The sequence below is a fragment of the Xyrauchen texanus genome, chromosome 27, assembly GCF_025860055.1.
Source record: "Xyrauchen texanus isolate HMW12.3.18 chromosome 27, RBS_HiC_50CHRs, whole genome shotgun sequence".
Classification (NCBI taxonomy): domain Eukaryota; kingdom Metazoa; phylum Chordata; class Actinopteri; order Cypriniformes; family Catostomidae; genus Xyrauchen; species Xyrauchen texanus.
The window spans coordinates 40582386-40596888 of record NC_068302.1 but is presented as its reverse complement, the minus strand read 5'-3'; the positions used below and the strand labels follow the sequence as shown (position 1 = coordinate 40596888).

The following is a 14503-nucleotide window of genomic DNA, read 5'->3' as shown; positions in this document are numbered from 1 at the left end:
GGTTGCTATGCAGTTACTAGGATGATCCTTAACAAGGCTCCTTGTCATCCTGAATGAAATATGTCAACCCGGAAGTCTCTAAGATTTTCTGGTGCAGAGATATGTGATTTGTTACTTGGTTGCTAGGGTACCCCATCTGGTTTCTAGGCAGTTAACAGGATGATACTTAACAAGGCTCCTTGCCATCCTGAATGAAATATGATCAACCTGGATGTCTCTACGATTTTCTGGTGCAGAGATATGTGATTTGGTACTTGGTTGCTAGGGTAACCCCATATGGTTGCTAGGCAGTTACCAGGGTAATACCTATCAAGGCTCCTTGCCATCCTGAATGAAATATGATAACCTGGAAGTCTCTACGATTTTCTGGTGCAGAGATATGTGATTTGTTACTTGGTTGCTAGGGTAACCTCATCTGGTTGCTAGGCAGTTAACAGGATGATACTTATCAAGGCTACTTTCCATCATGAGTGAAACAAGTTAACCCAGAAGTCTTTGGGTGCGTTCACACCAAACACATTTTGCACTGTTATTTGGGCTGTTATTTAAAACAGTTTTCAGCGTCTCACACTGGACACAAGATCTTTTAAAGGGTATTTATATGTATAATTGGCTATTTAATATTGTGCATTGATCTGCCAGCATAGAAACGTGTTGTCTAATGCAGTGACTTTCATTGAGTGTATCACAGAATTAAATGCTGATATTTAGTGGTTCAGAGAGACTGATGGGATTACACTCTTCCTGTGTTTGAGTAAAAGCGCTCCATTTGTCGGAGGTCTCTTCCTCTCTGTCTGTCAGTCGCTTTGAAGTGGAGAAACAATTGACTTCTCACATGAAAGTTCGAAATCTTCAAAGGTTTGACGAGTTCTGCAGGTGCAACACATCCGCTGGAGATCCCGTTTTCATCTTTTCAGTGCTGTAATTGATCGGTGTAATATTTGGTTATAAACTCACTGCAGTTCAATGTTTCATCCTGAGCTGTTAAACTGTTTCATATCTATTGTGTTTTTATTTTTAGAGTTGTTGAAGTTGGAGATTCGTGACTCTGACAGATGCAATCTCTAACGTGAAAATGAATCCATTAAAGTCATTCTTACAGAAGAAACACTTTAAACATCAAACTGTGAAAAATGAGAATGAAGACAGAAACAGAGTCTGACGGCGTTCAGTCATCTAAGAGCGTAACGAGAGCGAGACGACGTCCATTCATGATCATATCTGTTCCTAAAACACAGATGAATCAAATGATCTCTGTGTGATCAATGAACAAAACTGAATTTGACACGAGACTCAGAGTCCATTAAACGAATTCTGCTGTAGCGTAAATATGAGCCACTGATGTTTACACTCAGTAATGAATACATGCAGTGTGTGTGAGTGTGTGTGTGTGTGTGTGAGAGAGAGAGAGAGAGAGAGTGTGTGTGTGTGTGTGTGAGAGAGAGAGAGAGAGAGAGTGTGTGTGTGTGTGTGTGAGAGTGTATATGTGTGTGTCTGTCTGTGTGTGTGTGTGAGAGAGAGAGAGTGTGTGTGTGTGTGTGTGTGAGAGAGAGAGAGAGAGTGTGTGTGTGTGTGTGAGAGAGAGAGAGTGTGTGTGTGTGTGTGAGAGAGAGAGAGTGTGTGTGTGTGTGTGAGAGAGAGAGAGTGTGTGTGTGTGTGTGAGAGAGAGAGAGTGTGTGTGTGTGTGTGTGAGAGTGTATATGTGTGTGTCTGTCTGTGTGTGTGTGTGTGAGAGAGAGAGAGTGTGTGTGTGTGTGTGAGAGAGAGAGAGAGAGAGTGTGTGTGTGTGTGAGAGAGAGAGAGTGTGTGTGTGTGTGTGAGAGAGAGAGAGTGTGTGTGTGTGTGTGAGAGAGAGAGAGTGTGTGTGTGTGTGTGAGAGAGAGAGTGTGTGTGTGTGTGTGTGTGAGAGAGAGAGAGAGAGAGAGTGTGTGTGTGTGTATACAAACAATAAATTGATCATAGTGTCCAAAAACATCTCCAAACAAATAAAAGATAATAATTGTACATAAGAACTAATTACACATGCAAACACAACAATGACTAAAGGTTTGCATAGCATGCAGACATGATTTTAGTCATGAGATTTCACAGAATGAGTTTCATTCTGTGTCATTTGAGTCATCATTGAGTCTGTGTCGTGTATTTGGCGCCATCTCCTGGTGGTCATATGTAACATTGTGCTTCATGTGGATTATCTAATGAGCTATACATCTGATTATCTTGTGTGTGGACTCCATTGAAAGATAATCACAGACTCTAAATAATCATATGTCATATTTTATGTTCCGTATATATGTCGTGACATTATAAGCAAAAATGCGGCATATAAGCATCACCAACATAATTGTCAAAGGCATATAATTAGCTGTTACTCGCTAACAAATAGTCTGGCTGTATTTTACTCTTTAAGAGCTTTTCAACGACATATGACACATGACTATTTGATCAGTTTGATGTTTTTACTGATTACAATTTTAAAGCACTTGTTCAGTTTTGGTCATAATATCTACATGCATTGGAGCTTCTAAACTTTCAAACGATTCCTTGTTTTAGTCAAGACTGTAGTAAACTAACCCTATGATTATTTTTTCTTCTCGTGGGCACATCTGAGCTTAAATTGTTAAGTATGAGCAGTTCAACAAGTAATCTGTCCCGTCGTGAGCTTTGACAGTTACCTTGATATTTTCAAGCATGTTTGATATTATCTCCACATAATCTTATAGTGTGAGCTGATGCAACGACAACAGCGATCCAGCCAATCGCATCTTATCATTGGACAGGAATGGAAAAGTAAAAATTGTGATCATAATTGTGTATTTTTGTTATAAACTAGCAAGATTGAATTTAACAAATAAATAAATTATCTGAGCACTAACATTTATTCTTTGATTCTGAGTATTTGTCAGGAATAACACTTAAACTGTTCTGAAATGTCTTTGCAGGTGTGATCCGCGAGACGTTCCATCGAGACCGCGATCAGATGGTTCCCATCACCCTATTGGCCATCGCCGTCATCCTCGCCTTCGCCATGGGCGCCATCTTCTCAGGCATCATCGTCTACTGCGTGTGCAGTCACCGCCGGCGAGACTTTGAGATACCTGCCCGCAAGGACAAAGACTCGGTACAGTCCAGACGAGGCTCCATGAACAGCGTCACCAAACTGACGGGACTCTTCGAGATGCAGGTGAAAGACGGCCATCCGGAGGCCATCCTCACCCCACTCATGCACAACGGTCGCCTGGCCAACGGCAAGATTCTCAAAGCAGATCAGCATCTGGATCTGACCGCACTGCCTACGCCAGAGTCCACGCCCATGCAGCCGCGCCGCAAGCACAGCCGAGGGAGCCGCGAGTGGGAGCGGAACCAGAACCTGATCAACGCCTGCACCAAAGACCTGTCGTCCATGGGCTCTCCGGTCATCTCCGACCTGCCGCTGCGGGCATCTCCGGGTCACATTCCCAGCGTGGTGGTGCTGCCATTACCTCAACACCAGCAGGTGTACCAGCACGAGTACGTGGAGCATCCTCACCGCGGAGATCTCACAGACGACCAGACCTCCATGCTGGAGTACAAAGCCCTCAAGAGCCCGTGTCACAGCCTCAGCATGTCAGACAGCGATGGCATGCCACCGCGAGTACCGCAGCGTGAGGCGTCTCTGACCGGTGTTATTCCTCCGGCCGTTCCGCAGATGGGCAAGAGACTGGACGTGTATGGCCGCGGATATCCCATGAACTCATCCAAGAGTTCAGGCCTCAAGAAACACAACACAAACTCGTCCAACTCGTCGCACATGTCCAGAAACCACAGCTTCCGCGTGGAGACGCCTCCGCCCGCGCCACAAAGAGTCGACTCGATCCATGTCACGTCTCCTCCGCCAATGCTCAGCATCTCACGTCATCCCAGTCTGAGCTTGTACGGCTCGCTGCCCCGCTGCGGATCCCGGCAGCTCAAACCGGACGTCCCGCCCAAGCCATTGCTCGTGTCTCTTTCCACGAAAGTCAAGTCCAGCGACTCGTGCACATAATCCCAGCAGATAAAGACGTGAATGTGACACTAAAGTGCATCTGCTTTGTACAGTTGTGTACAGGAAATGCAACTCACTTTTTCCTTTTTTATGCATTTTTTAATACATATTTGTGGAGCTCAAGCTGGATGACAAACATCTACTACTGACAGAAGAACTCTTGAAGATCATCAGCGAGCCGCTCATGAGATGAGAATGTAGCCACGTTGCTGCTGATGTTTCGTTTTCTGCCAAAAGCACATCAGACGGGCGAATTCAGTCACGAAGCTGAACGACGCCCCAGTTATCAAGCACTCGGACACGTTCAGCACGCTCAGACTGAACCCGCCGCTGGAGTTTACAAACTGTGAAAAACAAACGCCTCAGTGTTAGCGCTACTGGACGAAGCAGTCGAGTTCTGCCTTTGTGCAAGAGTTCAAACACGTCTACTGTAACTGTCGACTGAATAACACGTGACTGTTCATACTAATAGCAGGTTGTATTTATTTTTTAATAAAGTGCTTTTGGAGAAAGAGCGACTCTTTTTAGGCTCAACACGAGGCAGGAACGATCTTTATAATTTGAATTAATCAAGTGTGAATTATTTAAAGTCATTAAACTGGAGCCAGTAACGTTTGTCCACTAACTATTTGGAAGTTGCTACGAGAACTGATGGAAGATTTACAGGAACAACGATCCCGACCGGATCTCACCTTCACTAATCCTCATTCATCACCTGATAGTCAGCGATCGCTGAGTGCCATTCTTACGCCAGCGTGAAGACAAAACAAACGAAAGTGAAGGATGAGTCGCACTTAGAAAAACAAGAGACTAATGTGTGGACGTTGGCGCTGTGCCAGCGAGCAAAACGCCGTTTGCTTTGAAATGTGTCCTTTTGTTGTCTCGTCCACACACGGATCCTTTCGTTGAATCTTCTCTGTTTTGATTTCCTCCACCTGTAAATGTGTGCCTTACACCCAATAGTGACGAGTTCGTTAGGTGTTAACTGTTCAATTGTAGTTCTTATAATGATGTTTGTTTCACTCGTTTGATAAAACAAAAAAAAAGACAGAAAAACTAAAGTAATTCAAGAATGTAGGTGTTGTCGACTCTCGTCCCTTTGCAAACCGCAACCGATCTTGTGCTTGATTTCTGAACATTTTGCCAATGAAACGTTCACTCGACCCTCTCCTTGTGCTGGGAGTGGCGAGAATGGTGTAATTTTGTTTGTCCTTTTTTTACTTTCACAAAGTCCAGATGATGTTTTTACACTGTTTGATAGATGCTGTAATAAGAGCTCTGTTGATCTGGCTGGTTAAAGGCAATAAGAGATAAAACACGTGAGCAAATCTCACATGATGTCTGTCCAAACACACGTGTGCTTCTAATGTCGATGACTTCACAGTTTTTAGGCAGTGGAAACAGGCTGGCTCCTGTCTACAGTTGCACTCAGATAATATTAGGGAACAGATTCATGTTTTCAATGTTTGTGACAGATTCTGATTAATATAATGTTTTCTAGCTCTATCATTGTGATGTAATATGAGGGATTGTGATTTAACTGTTTTCACACTTTCTAGTTTTGGGCTTTGTTGCATGCCGTCCAGTTACTTTTGAAACGACTCACATAAAGAACGAGTTTAATACCAGTTCAGATCAATGGACAGCATTTGTGTCATAATGTCGATCACCACAAAAATAATTATTTTGACTCGTTCCTCCTTTTCTTTATCAAAGCACAAATGTGTGTTCCAGTGAGACACTTACAATGGAAGTCAATGGGGACAATTTTTGGAGGTTTAAAGACAGAAATGTGAAGATTATAATATTATAAAAGCACTTACATTAATTCTTCTGTTTACACTTGTGTTTTATTTGAGCTGTTAATTTGTTTAAATCATCATTATGGGGTTTTAGGGTTTTGGCATTACATCGTCATGACAACCAAGTTGTATAATTGTCTATAAGTTTCCACAGATGTGTCAGTAAGTGATTTAATGACAGTAAAATCATGTTAACACACATATTGTTCATGTCTTGTGTCTATACTTGTGAAACAGTATTTTAATGTTTACAGATTAAACCCCATTGACTTGCATTGGAAGTGTCTTACTGGAACACACATTTAAAGAAAAGGAGGAATGAGTCGAAATTACTTTCTGTGGTAATCGATATTATACCACTAATGCTGTCGATTGATCTGAACTGGTATTAAACCCGGAATATTCCTTTAAGGCTGAAACATACTCTACGCAAGTATGCGACCGCAGACGCTTCTAGTTACAAAAACTCACTTTTATATGTAGTTTTGTTCCAAAATGTGTCAGACCCTAATTCATAACATGATGCAAGTACACGATGCCACAACGAGTGCTATAAGGGGCTTCTCCACTGCGCGGTACAGCTCAACTCCACTCGCTTTTTTGGGGGTTTTCCACTGTGGATTGCACCTGGTACCTGATACTTTTTTAGTACCACCTCGGTTGAGGTCGCAAGCGGGCCGAGCCGACACTAAATGTGATGTCATAACCCTGCAGATCACTGATTGGTCAGAGAGAATCGTCTCTACCAGCGTCACTGGATTTCCAACATGCGACATCAACCCGCTAGTTTTAAAGTTAGCAACAGCGCTAGCAGTATCATTTGTTCACGCCACTTTCGAATTGTGAAAAAAGAAATGGCTGTGCCGTAGTCAATAAACGAGGTGCAGACGGTCCTCTCGTTAGCGATGAGCGGAATGAAAAAGTCTCTCAGGAAGTGTCTCAGCTGTTGCCCGCACACGGATACCACCGGACCTCCCAACAGTGCAGGGAAAAGTTCAACTTAAGTGATGACAGAACCATCAAGGAAAAGAGGATGTGGTTCGACCAAATGGACGAGCAATGGGAGGGAGAGTGCGCTGGACTGATCCACGATGGAGGATGGGACGTTTTGTTACGCTAACTCTATATTCTGCTCTATATAAGCTTCACTTTATTTAGTTGAGCAGCTACTGGAAGCTTCTAAAACAACCACTTGTGTAAAATCACCATCAACAACTGCTTTATGCAGCACAATGTGCTAGTCGCTAACAGCTAGCGACGGATTACCGACCGGGCCAATGGGGCTAGTGCCCAGAGCGCACTTGACTACCTAGGGGTTCCCTGGGCTTTACGGATGCACGATCAAATTTGGTGCCCCCCCCCAATTGACAACCCTTTTGGGCATGAACAACAACCCCCCACCCCCACCCCGACCCCTCCTGCCCCGCTCAACAACTTTTGGGTGGAAGTGCAATTCATAATCCATCCCTGCTAACAGCTAGCGGTCATGTTTAAGATGATGTCACGGCAGTAGAGGCGGCGTAACTATGACGATCAGCCTATAATCCCGCCCACGATGAGTCAGCACTAAACTGCAGTGGAAATGCAAGCTCAGAAATGCGAGTAGAGTCGAGTCGAACCGTAACGTGCCGTGGAAAAGTGCCATTAGTGGACATTCGTGTGAACTGTCCGCTTAGACTGTGAGTGGCGAAGCAACAGTTGGTGGCAATATTGCCGAGTAAGTAAGTGAAAGTCAATATATTTATAGGCCTTAAAGTCAGAGCAGAAGGCACAATGAACCGTGTGCACGAGGTGTTTGATACGGTCACGTGTGTGGACCGAGAGACGTGTGTTTGTGCCTTTGACGGTCACCCCGAGACACTCGAGACTTGAGCTGGAATTCTTTGAACGGTTTTAAATTTGTACTCTTGTAAGATATCGTCACAAGGTTTCTCTGACCCTCTCATGTCTGCTTCACACCTAAATGTATGTTGTAAAGAAATTCTTTAATAAATGGAAAAAAAAAAAAGTCATTAAAACATTTTAAATTCTCGTCACAGAGGTTTTGTGTTCTTTCTCAAGAAACATGAGACTCGAGGTCATCACAGAAGTACTTCCTGTCGCCGCGCTGACGGCTTCACGCTCTGTGTAGTGTCTGAGATAAGAGACACATGCGGGCAGACACACCTCCATAGAAACACTCCATTGTTTGGCGTCTGGAAGCGTGAAATCAACACACGGATAACAATCGCCTGTGTGGAGACAGAACTCCAGACAATGAGATCCAGTTTTCTAAAAGTTCTCCAGGTGTCCATTTGCTGCCTCAACAAGCCTTGTTTGTGTCTCTGTTGTCATGAAGGTCTTTAGTTAAACCATATAAAACATGAACACTACTTCAGTATTGTGTCCATCAGATCATGTCAATCAAATAAAAATCTGTATATCTTCATTAAACGCTCGTGCTGGAAACCAGTTTAGACGTGTAATATTGGCTCTTGGTCCAGCTCTCCGCTCTGACATCAGTTTAGGACGAGCATCTTCACACACGACTCGCTTCAGATGATTCATTCCCGTCATACGCCAGTGAGTCATTCTAATGAGGGTCAGTAATTAAAGCTAATGACGGCTGCTCATTATTTTCACGTGCAAATGCGCTTGAGATTGTCTCAAATGTTTGGCAGACGTTAGTGGAGAACCTCCAGCAAACCTTTGGCGAGAACAAGTTTGCCACAAAGCTCGTTTGCATGTCAAAATTATTAGCGGCAAATTTGCCATGAACATGATTTTTGGAGGCCGTCTAATGAATATGGCGCAGACATCTTGGGACTTGAGTCTGCGCAGTTGCGATTTCAAGACCAGACCTGCGCAGTAGTGAACAGGAAGAAATCAAGGCCCCGCCCTCACTCTCGCTGAATCAATCGCAAGCACACGCCCCTTTTGACTTTTGACTTATGACGGTGTGAAATAATTAATTATAGAAATTTAGATATTAAATTTAAAGCTCCAATCTCCTCAGTCCTCCGAAGATCCGAAAAAAGTCAGTTGGTGCTTCAGTGACTACTTCACTCAGAGAACCTGTCAATCACAGCTGTCAATCATGATGTCACAGCAGCGTTTTTATAGCATCAAATAACTAAAATCAAACTTATTTTGAAAACAAACACTTGAAATGACATCAACGTGATAGAAACGACAGTAAATGACAGAAACTATCTTTGGAAAAAAGATATGTGAAGTGTAATTTAATTGTTTAGTTGGTCTCACGTCCCGTTGAATAACATGGGGAGGCGGGGTTTATGACCTATACTAGGACCAGTCACCGGGGGGCGATCAAGACGTTTTGGCTTCACTTCTGAGGGCTCGTGCGGCACACTTGTCTGAAACTGGTGGAGATATTTGTGTTGCACAACAGAACATATATACATTAATAGGTCAGATATTTCTTTAATACATGATTACATTACTGTATGTGCTGCAGAGCACACGTGATGGTCATCATGAGGATTCACACGTTATACATCTATTAAATCACAGCAGGACGTATCAGCATTTTAATTTGATTCATTTTGCATTCAGAAATTCATTTTAGTTCAAAATATATGACATTTCTTTATTTATATTATGTAGTGAATGCCACTTTTATGACTGGATTCGGTGATTTTGTCCATGTTTTCCCATCATGGAAATCACATGTGGGAACCGCGGGATGAGCAGAATTACATGTAACGGGTTAAAGGTCACATCGCCACACGGGTGATTCATTTATATTAAAATCAGCGGCCCGACCGTTGTCATTGTCTGAAGTTTACTACTTCAATTCTTTTGTTGGAATCTGTGAGACACCTATCCCAAGTCCCGATCGTCACCATCAGGGCTGGACTGGTAATCTGGTATAACGGCCATTTTCCCGGTGGGCCGACACACTTTGTGGCTGATCATGGGCGGAATCGGGAGAACAGAGCAAACGCAAAACGTACTGAATGGGCCACGATAAGCTAAAATGAGAAGTCGTGTTATGAAGAACGAACCACAAAACGACGCCGCGATATGCAGAAAAGGACAAATCAACAACTCAACTTTTGGCCCCGCTCATCCCGGGCCGATTTCTCTTCCCAGTCCAGCCCTGGTTACCATGCACATGTAACAAAAACCTTGTTAGCGACACAGTCAAACAGTTTAAATATACTAAAAATATTTCCAGGACAAAGGAATATTTCTCAGGACATTTAGCTATTTTTCTGGAAAACCACATTGCAAAATTCCAGGTTTTCCAGGACGCGTGGGAACACTAGTATAAGTGTTGTGCATATGATCATTTACATCTCAAAGTCAACATTTGAGAAGAACTGGATGATCTTGAAAGTCATGTTAAATGTTTTCTATGTTGTTCTTTGAATAATCAGATTTTTGATAGTAATAAATGTATTTCTGGGCATGTGAACACGTTTAACGACCGTTCTCTGAAACTTGATCATTTATAAATCTCTGAAATATCTGGCATTTATGGCTTTAAAATACACGTTATTAAAAGGGTTTGCCTACTGTTGAAGCTGAAACACAGATACTGAGGAACTCTTCTCCTTTAAATGTTGATTCTTCAACGATCACCCCAGGACTAAACATGTGCTTATAACCTTGGAATCATCCAGAAATCTGGTTTAATCAAGAGGAAGAACTGATGAGTGTCACACAACCACTAAATAATCCAAAAGTGAATTTAGAAAAGATGAAATGAAATGATCATTAACTTCAAGATTAACAGCTAGAGAGATCAAACTGATCCTGAAGAAACACACCAGCTTTTATAATCTTCTCCACAGCTGATCAACATCAGTCATCAACACCTCTCATGACATCATCAGAGCAATCAGCCAATCAGAGACAGCCATGTCATAACATCTGCAGCATAATGAATACTCATCGTGAACTTATGAATAATGTTTCACACTCAGAGAACCTCAGATAAAAAATTATCCAATTATTCAGAAATGATATTGTATGAGTTTATAATTGTCACAATATACAGATCTGAAATACTGTGCAAGAGTTTGAGGCACTTGTGTATAATGTTGTATAGTGAGGATGTCTTCAGAAATAATGCCATAAATAGTTTTCACTGATCACTGAATGTCATACAAAGTCCAGTAAAGATAAAAAAGCTAAATCAATATTTGGTGTGACCACCTTTACCTTTAACACTGCCCCAATTCTCCGACATACACCTGGACACAGTTTCTCTTGGTTGTTGGAGATCGGATGTTTCAAGCATCTTGGAGAATTCTCCAGTTCTTCCGTCTCGATCGCTTCAGTCTCTTTATGTAACCTCAGACTGACCCGATGTTCAGTGGGGGGCACTGTGGGGGCAATGCCATCTGTTGCAGGACTCCCTGTTCTTCTATTCTAATCTTTTCTATTTGCAGAAGTCATGTTTGAGAGTCTAACATTTATATTTCCTATTGACACATTAAAGCTGAAGATATAAATAACAATCATAAGACAAATCCTTTTGTGAAGCATCTTAAGTGCCTAAAATCTTTGCACAGTCCTGTAGGGGGCGCTCTAACACATTTTACCCCTCACAGATGTGAACTGTAGGGGGCGCTCTAACACATTTTACCCCTCACAGATGTGAACTGTAGGGAGCTCTAACACATTATACCCCTCACAGATGTGAACTGTAGGGGCGCTCTAACACATTATACCCCTCACAGATGTGAACTGTAGGGGCTCTAACACATTTTACCCCTCACAGATGTGAACTGTAGGGAGCTCTAACACATTTTACCCCTCACAGATGTGAACTGTAGGGGCGCTCTAACACATTATACCCCTCACAGATGTGAACTGTAGGTGGAGCTCTAACACATTATACCCCTCACAGATGTGAACTGTAGGGGCTCTAACACATTATACCCCTCACAGATGTGAACTGTAGGGGCGCTCTAACACATTTTACCCCTCACAGATGTGAACTGTAGGGGCGCTCTAACACATTATACCCCTCACAGATGTGAACTGTAGGGGCACTCTAACACATTATACCCCTCACAGATGTGAACTGTAGGGGGCTCTAACACATTATACCCCTCACAGATGTGAACTGTAGGGGGCTCTAACACATTATACCCCTCACAGATGTGAACTGTAGGGGAGCTCTAACACATTATACCCCTCACAGATGTGAACTGTAGGGGGCTCTAACACATTATACCCCTCACAGATGTGAACTGTAGGGGAGCTCTAACACATTATACCCCTCACAGATGTGAACTGTAGGGGGCTCTAACACATTATACCCCTCACAGATGTGAACTGTAGGGAGCTCTAACACATTTACCCCTCACAGATGTGAACTGTAGGGGCGCTCTAACACATTTTACCCCTCACAGATGTGAACTGTAGGGGGCTCTAACACATTTACCCCTCACAGATGTGAACTGTAGGGGAGCTCTAACACATTTTACCCCTCACAGATGTGAACTGTAGGGGGCTCTAACACATTATACCCCTCACAGATGTGAACTGTAGGGGGCTCTAACACATTATACCCCTCACAGATGTGAACTGTAGGGGGCTCTAACACATTATACCCCTCACAGATGTGAACTGTAGGGGCGCTCTAACACATTATACCCCTCACAGATGTGAACTGTAGGGGGCTCTAACACATTTTACCCCTCACAGATGTGAACTGTAGGGGTGCTCTAACACATTATACCCCTCACAGATGTGAACTGTAGAGGGCTCTAACACATTATACCCCTCACAGATGTGAACTGTAGGGGGCTCTAACACATTATACCCCTCACAGATGTGAACTGTAGGGGGCTCTAACACATTATACCCCTCACAGATGTGAACTGTAGGGGGCTCTAACACATTATACCCCTCACAGATGTGAACTGTAGGGGGCTCTAACACATTATACCCCTCACAGATGTGAACTGTAGGGGGCTCTAACACATTATACCCCTCACAGATGTGAACTGTAGGGGCTCTAACACATTTTACCCCTCACAGATGTGAACTGTAGGGGGCGATCTAACACATTTTACCCCTCACAGATGTGAACTGTAGGGGGCTCTAACACATTATACCCCTCACAGATGTGAACTGTAGAGGGCTCTAACACATTATACCCCTCACAGATGTGAACTGTAGGGGCGCTCTAACACATTATACCCCTCACAGATGTGAACTGTAGGGGGCTCTAACACATTATACCCCTCACAGATGTGAACTGTAGGGGGCTCTAACACATTATACCCCTCACAGATGTGAACTGTAGGGGCGCTCTAACACATTATACCCCTCACAGATGTGAACTGTAGGGGGCTCTAACACATTATACCCCTCACAGATGTGAACTGTAGGGGCGCTCTAACACATTATACCCCTCACAGATGTGAACTGTAGGGGGCTCTAACACATTATACCCCTCACAGATGTGAACTGTAGGGGCTCTAACACATTATACCCCTCACAGATGTGAACTGTAGGGGGCTCTAACACATTATACCCCTCACAGATGTGAACTGTAGGGGCGCTCTAACACATTATACCCCTCACAGATGTGAACTGTAGGGGGCTCTAACACATTATACCCCTCACAGATGTGAACTGTAGGGGGCTCTAACACATTATACCCCTCACAGATGTGAACTGTAGGGGGCTCTAACACATTATACCCCTCACAGATGTGAACTGTAGGGGGCTCTAACACATTATACCCCTCACAGATGTGAACTGTAGGGGGCTCTAACACATTTTACCCCTCACAGATGTGAACTGTAGGGGCGCTCTAACACATTATACCCCTCACAGATGTGAACTGTAGAGGGCTCTAACACATTATACCCCTCACAGATGTGAACTGTAGGGGGCTCTAACACATTATACCCCTCACAGATGTGAACTGTAGGGAGCTCTAACACATTTTACCCCTCACAGATGTGAACTGTAGGGGGCGCTCTAACACATTATACCCCTCACAGATGTGCTCGTCCATAGACATTCAGTTTAATGTTCAGTTCAAGCAACACCCTCATTATTTCATTGAATATCTCGGCCTCTGAGTGGACTACAAGCTCAATCTAGGTGTCATTAGAAAGCTGAGATCCTCCCCTTTGCTATAAATAATCATATATTTGATATAGATAACATTTTATCATCAATAGTTGAAAACATGTTTTCTAATGATTTGTTTAGTATGCTTTTCCTGCTGGACTGCATATTTTGTTCTGGACATCCAAGATATAACAGATTATTCTCACAGACAATTAAACAATGGATCATGTTTTAGAAAAATGTCTAAAGTAAAAGCAGATATAATGTTTTTAGCTATTTGGGGTTTACAGCAGCAGTTATTGTAGAATAAAAGAGATGTTTGTATTTGATGATTTACAGAAATCATATTTCACTTTGTGATTCTTTTGTAAATCTTTTGAGCTGTGGTATAAATCCTTCAAAATAATTAATCTGCACAGTCACATTCCTGAGAATGAGAGGTTTCATTTGATATATGACTTGCCCATGTATGTGCTATGTGAAAGATATTCATATTAATTATTTCTACCGTATGACCTCTAGGTGGCGCTAATATTCAACGCGAATGTTTGATGCCTTATTTTGTTATTTAAGTAACAAAAATGCAGAAGTGATGATTATCTCTGAAAAGTTCAGATTCTAAGCTTTCAAA

The 14503-nt window shown here is 42.9% G+C and overlaps 1 protein-coding gene across 4 annotated transcripts in view; it reads left to right on the top strand.

Annotated features, from left to right (window-relative positions):
- Nucleotides 1-7230, top strand: part of LOC127620734 (semaphorin-6A-like) — a 103443-nt gene extending 96213 nt beyond the window's left edge. For all 4 annotated transcript variants that reach the window (XM_052093937.1, XM_052093940.1, XM_052093939.1 and 1 more), the window contains one exon: nt 2943-7230. In XM_052093937.1, the coding sequence (XP_051949897.1) occupies nt 2943-4024 (1082 nt within the window). In that variant the 3' untranslated portion in view covers nt 4025-7230. The remainder of the gene's footprint in view (nt 1-2942) is intronic.
- The last annotated feature ends 7273 nt before the right edge of the window (nt 7231-14503 follow it).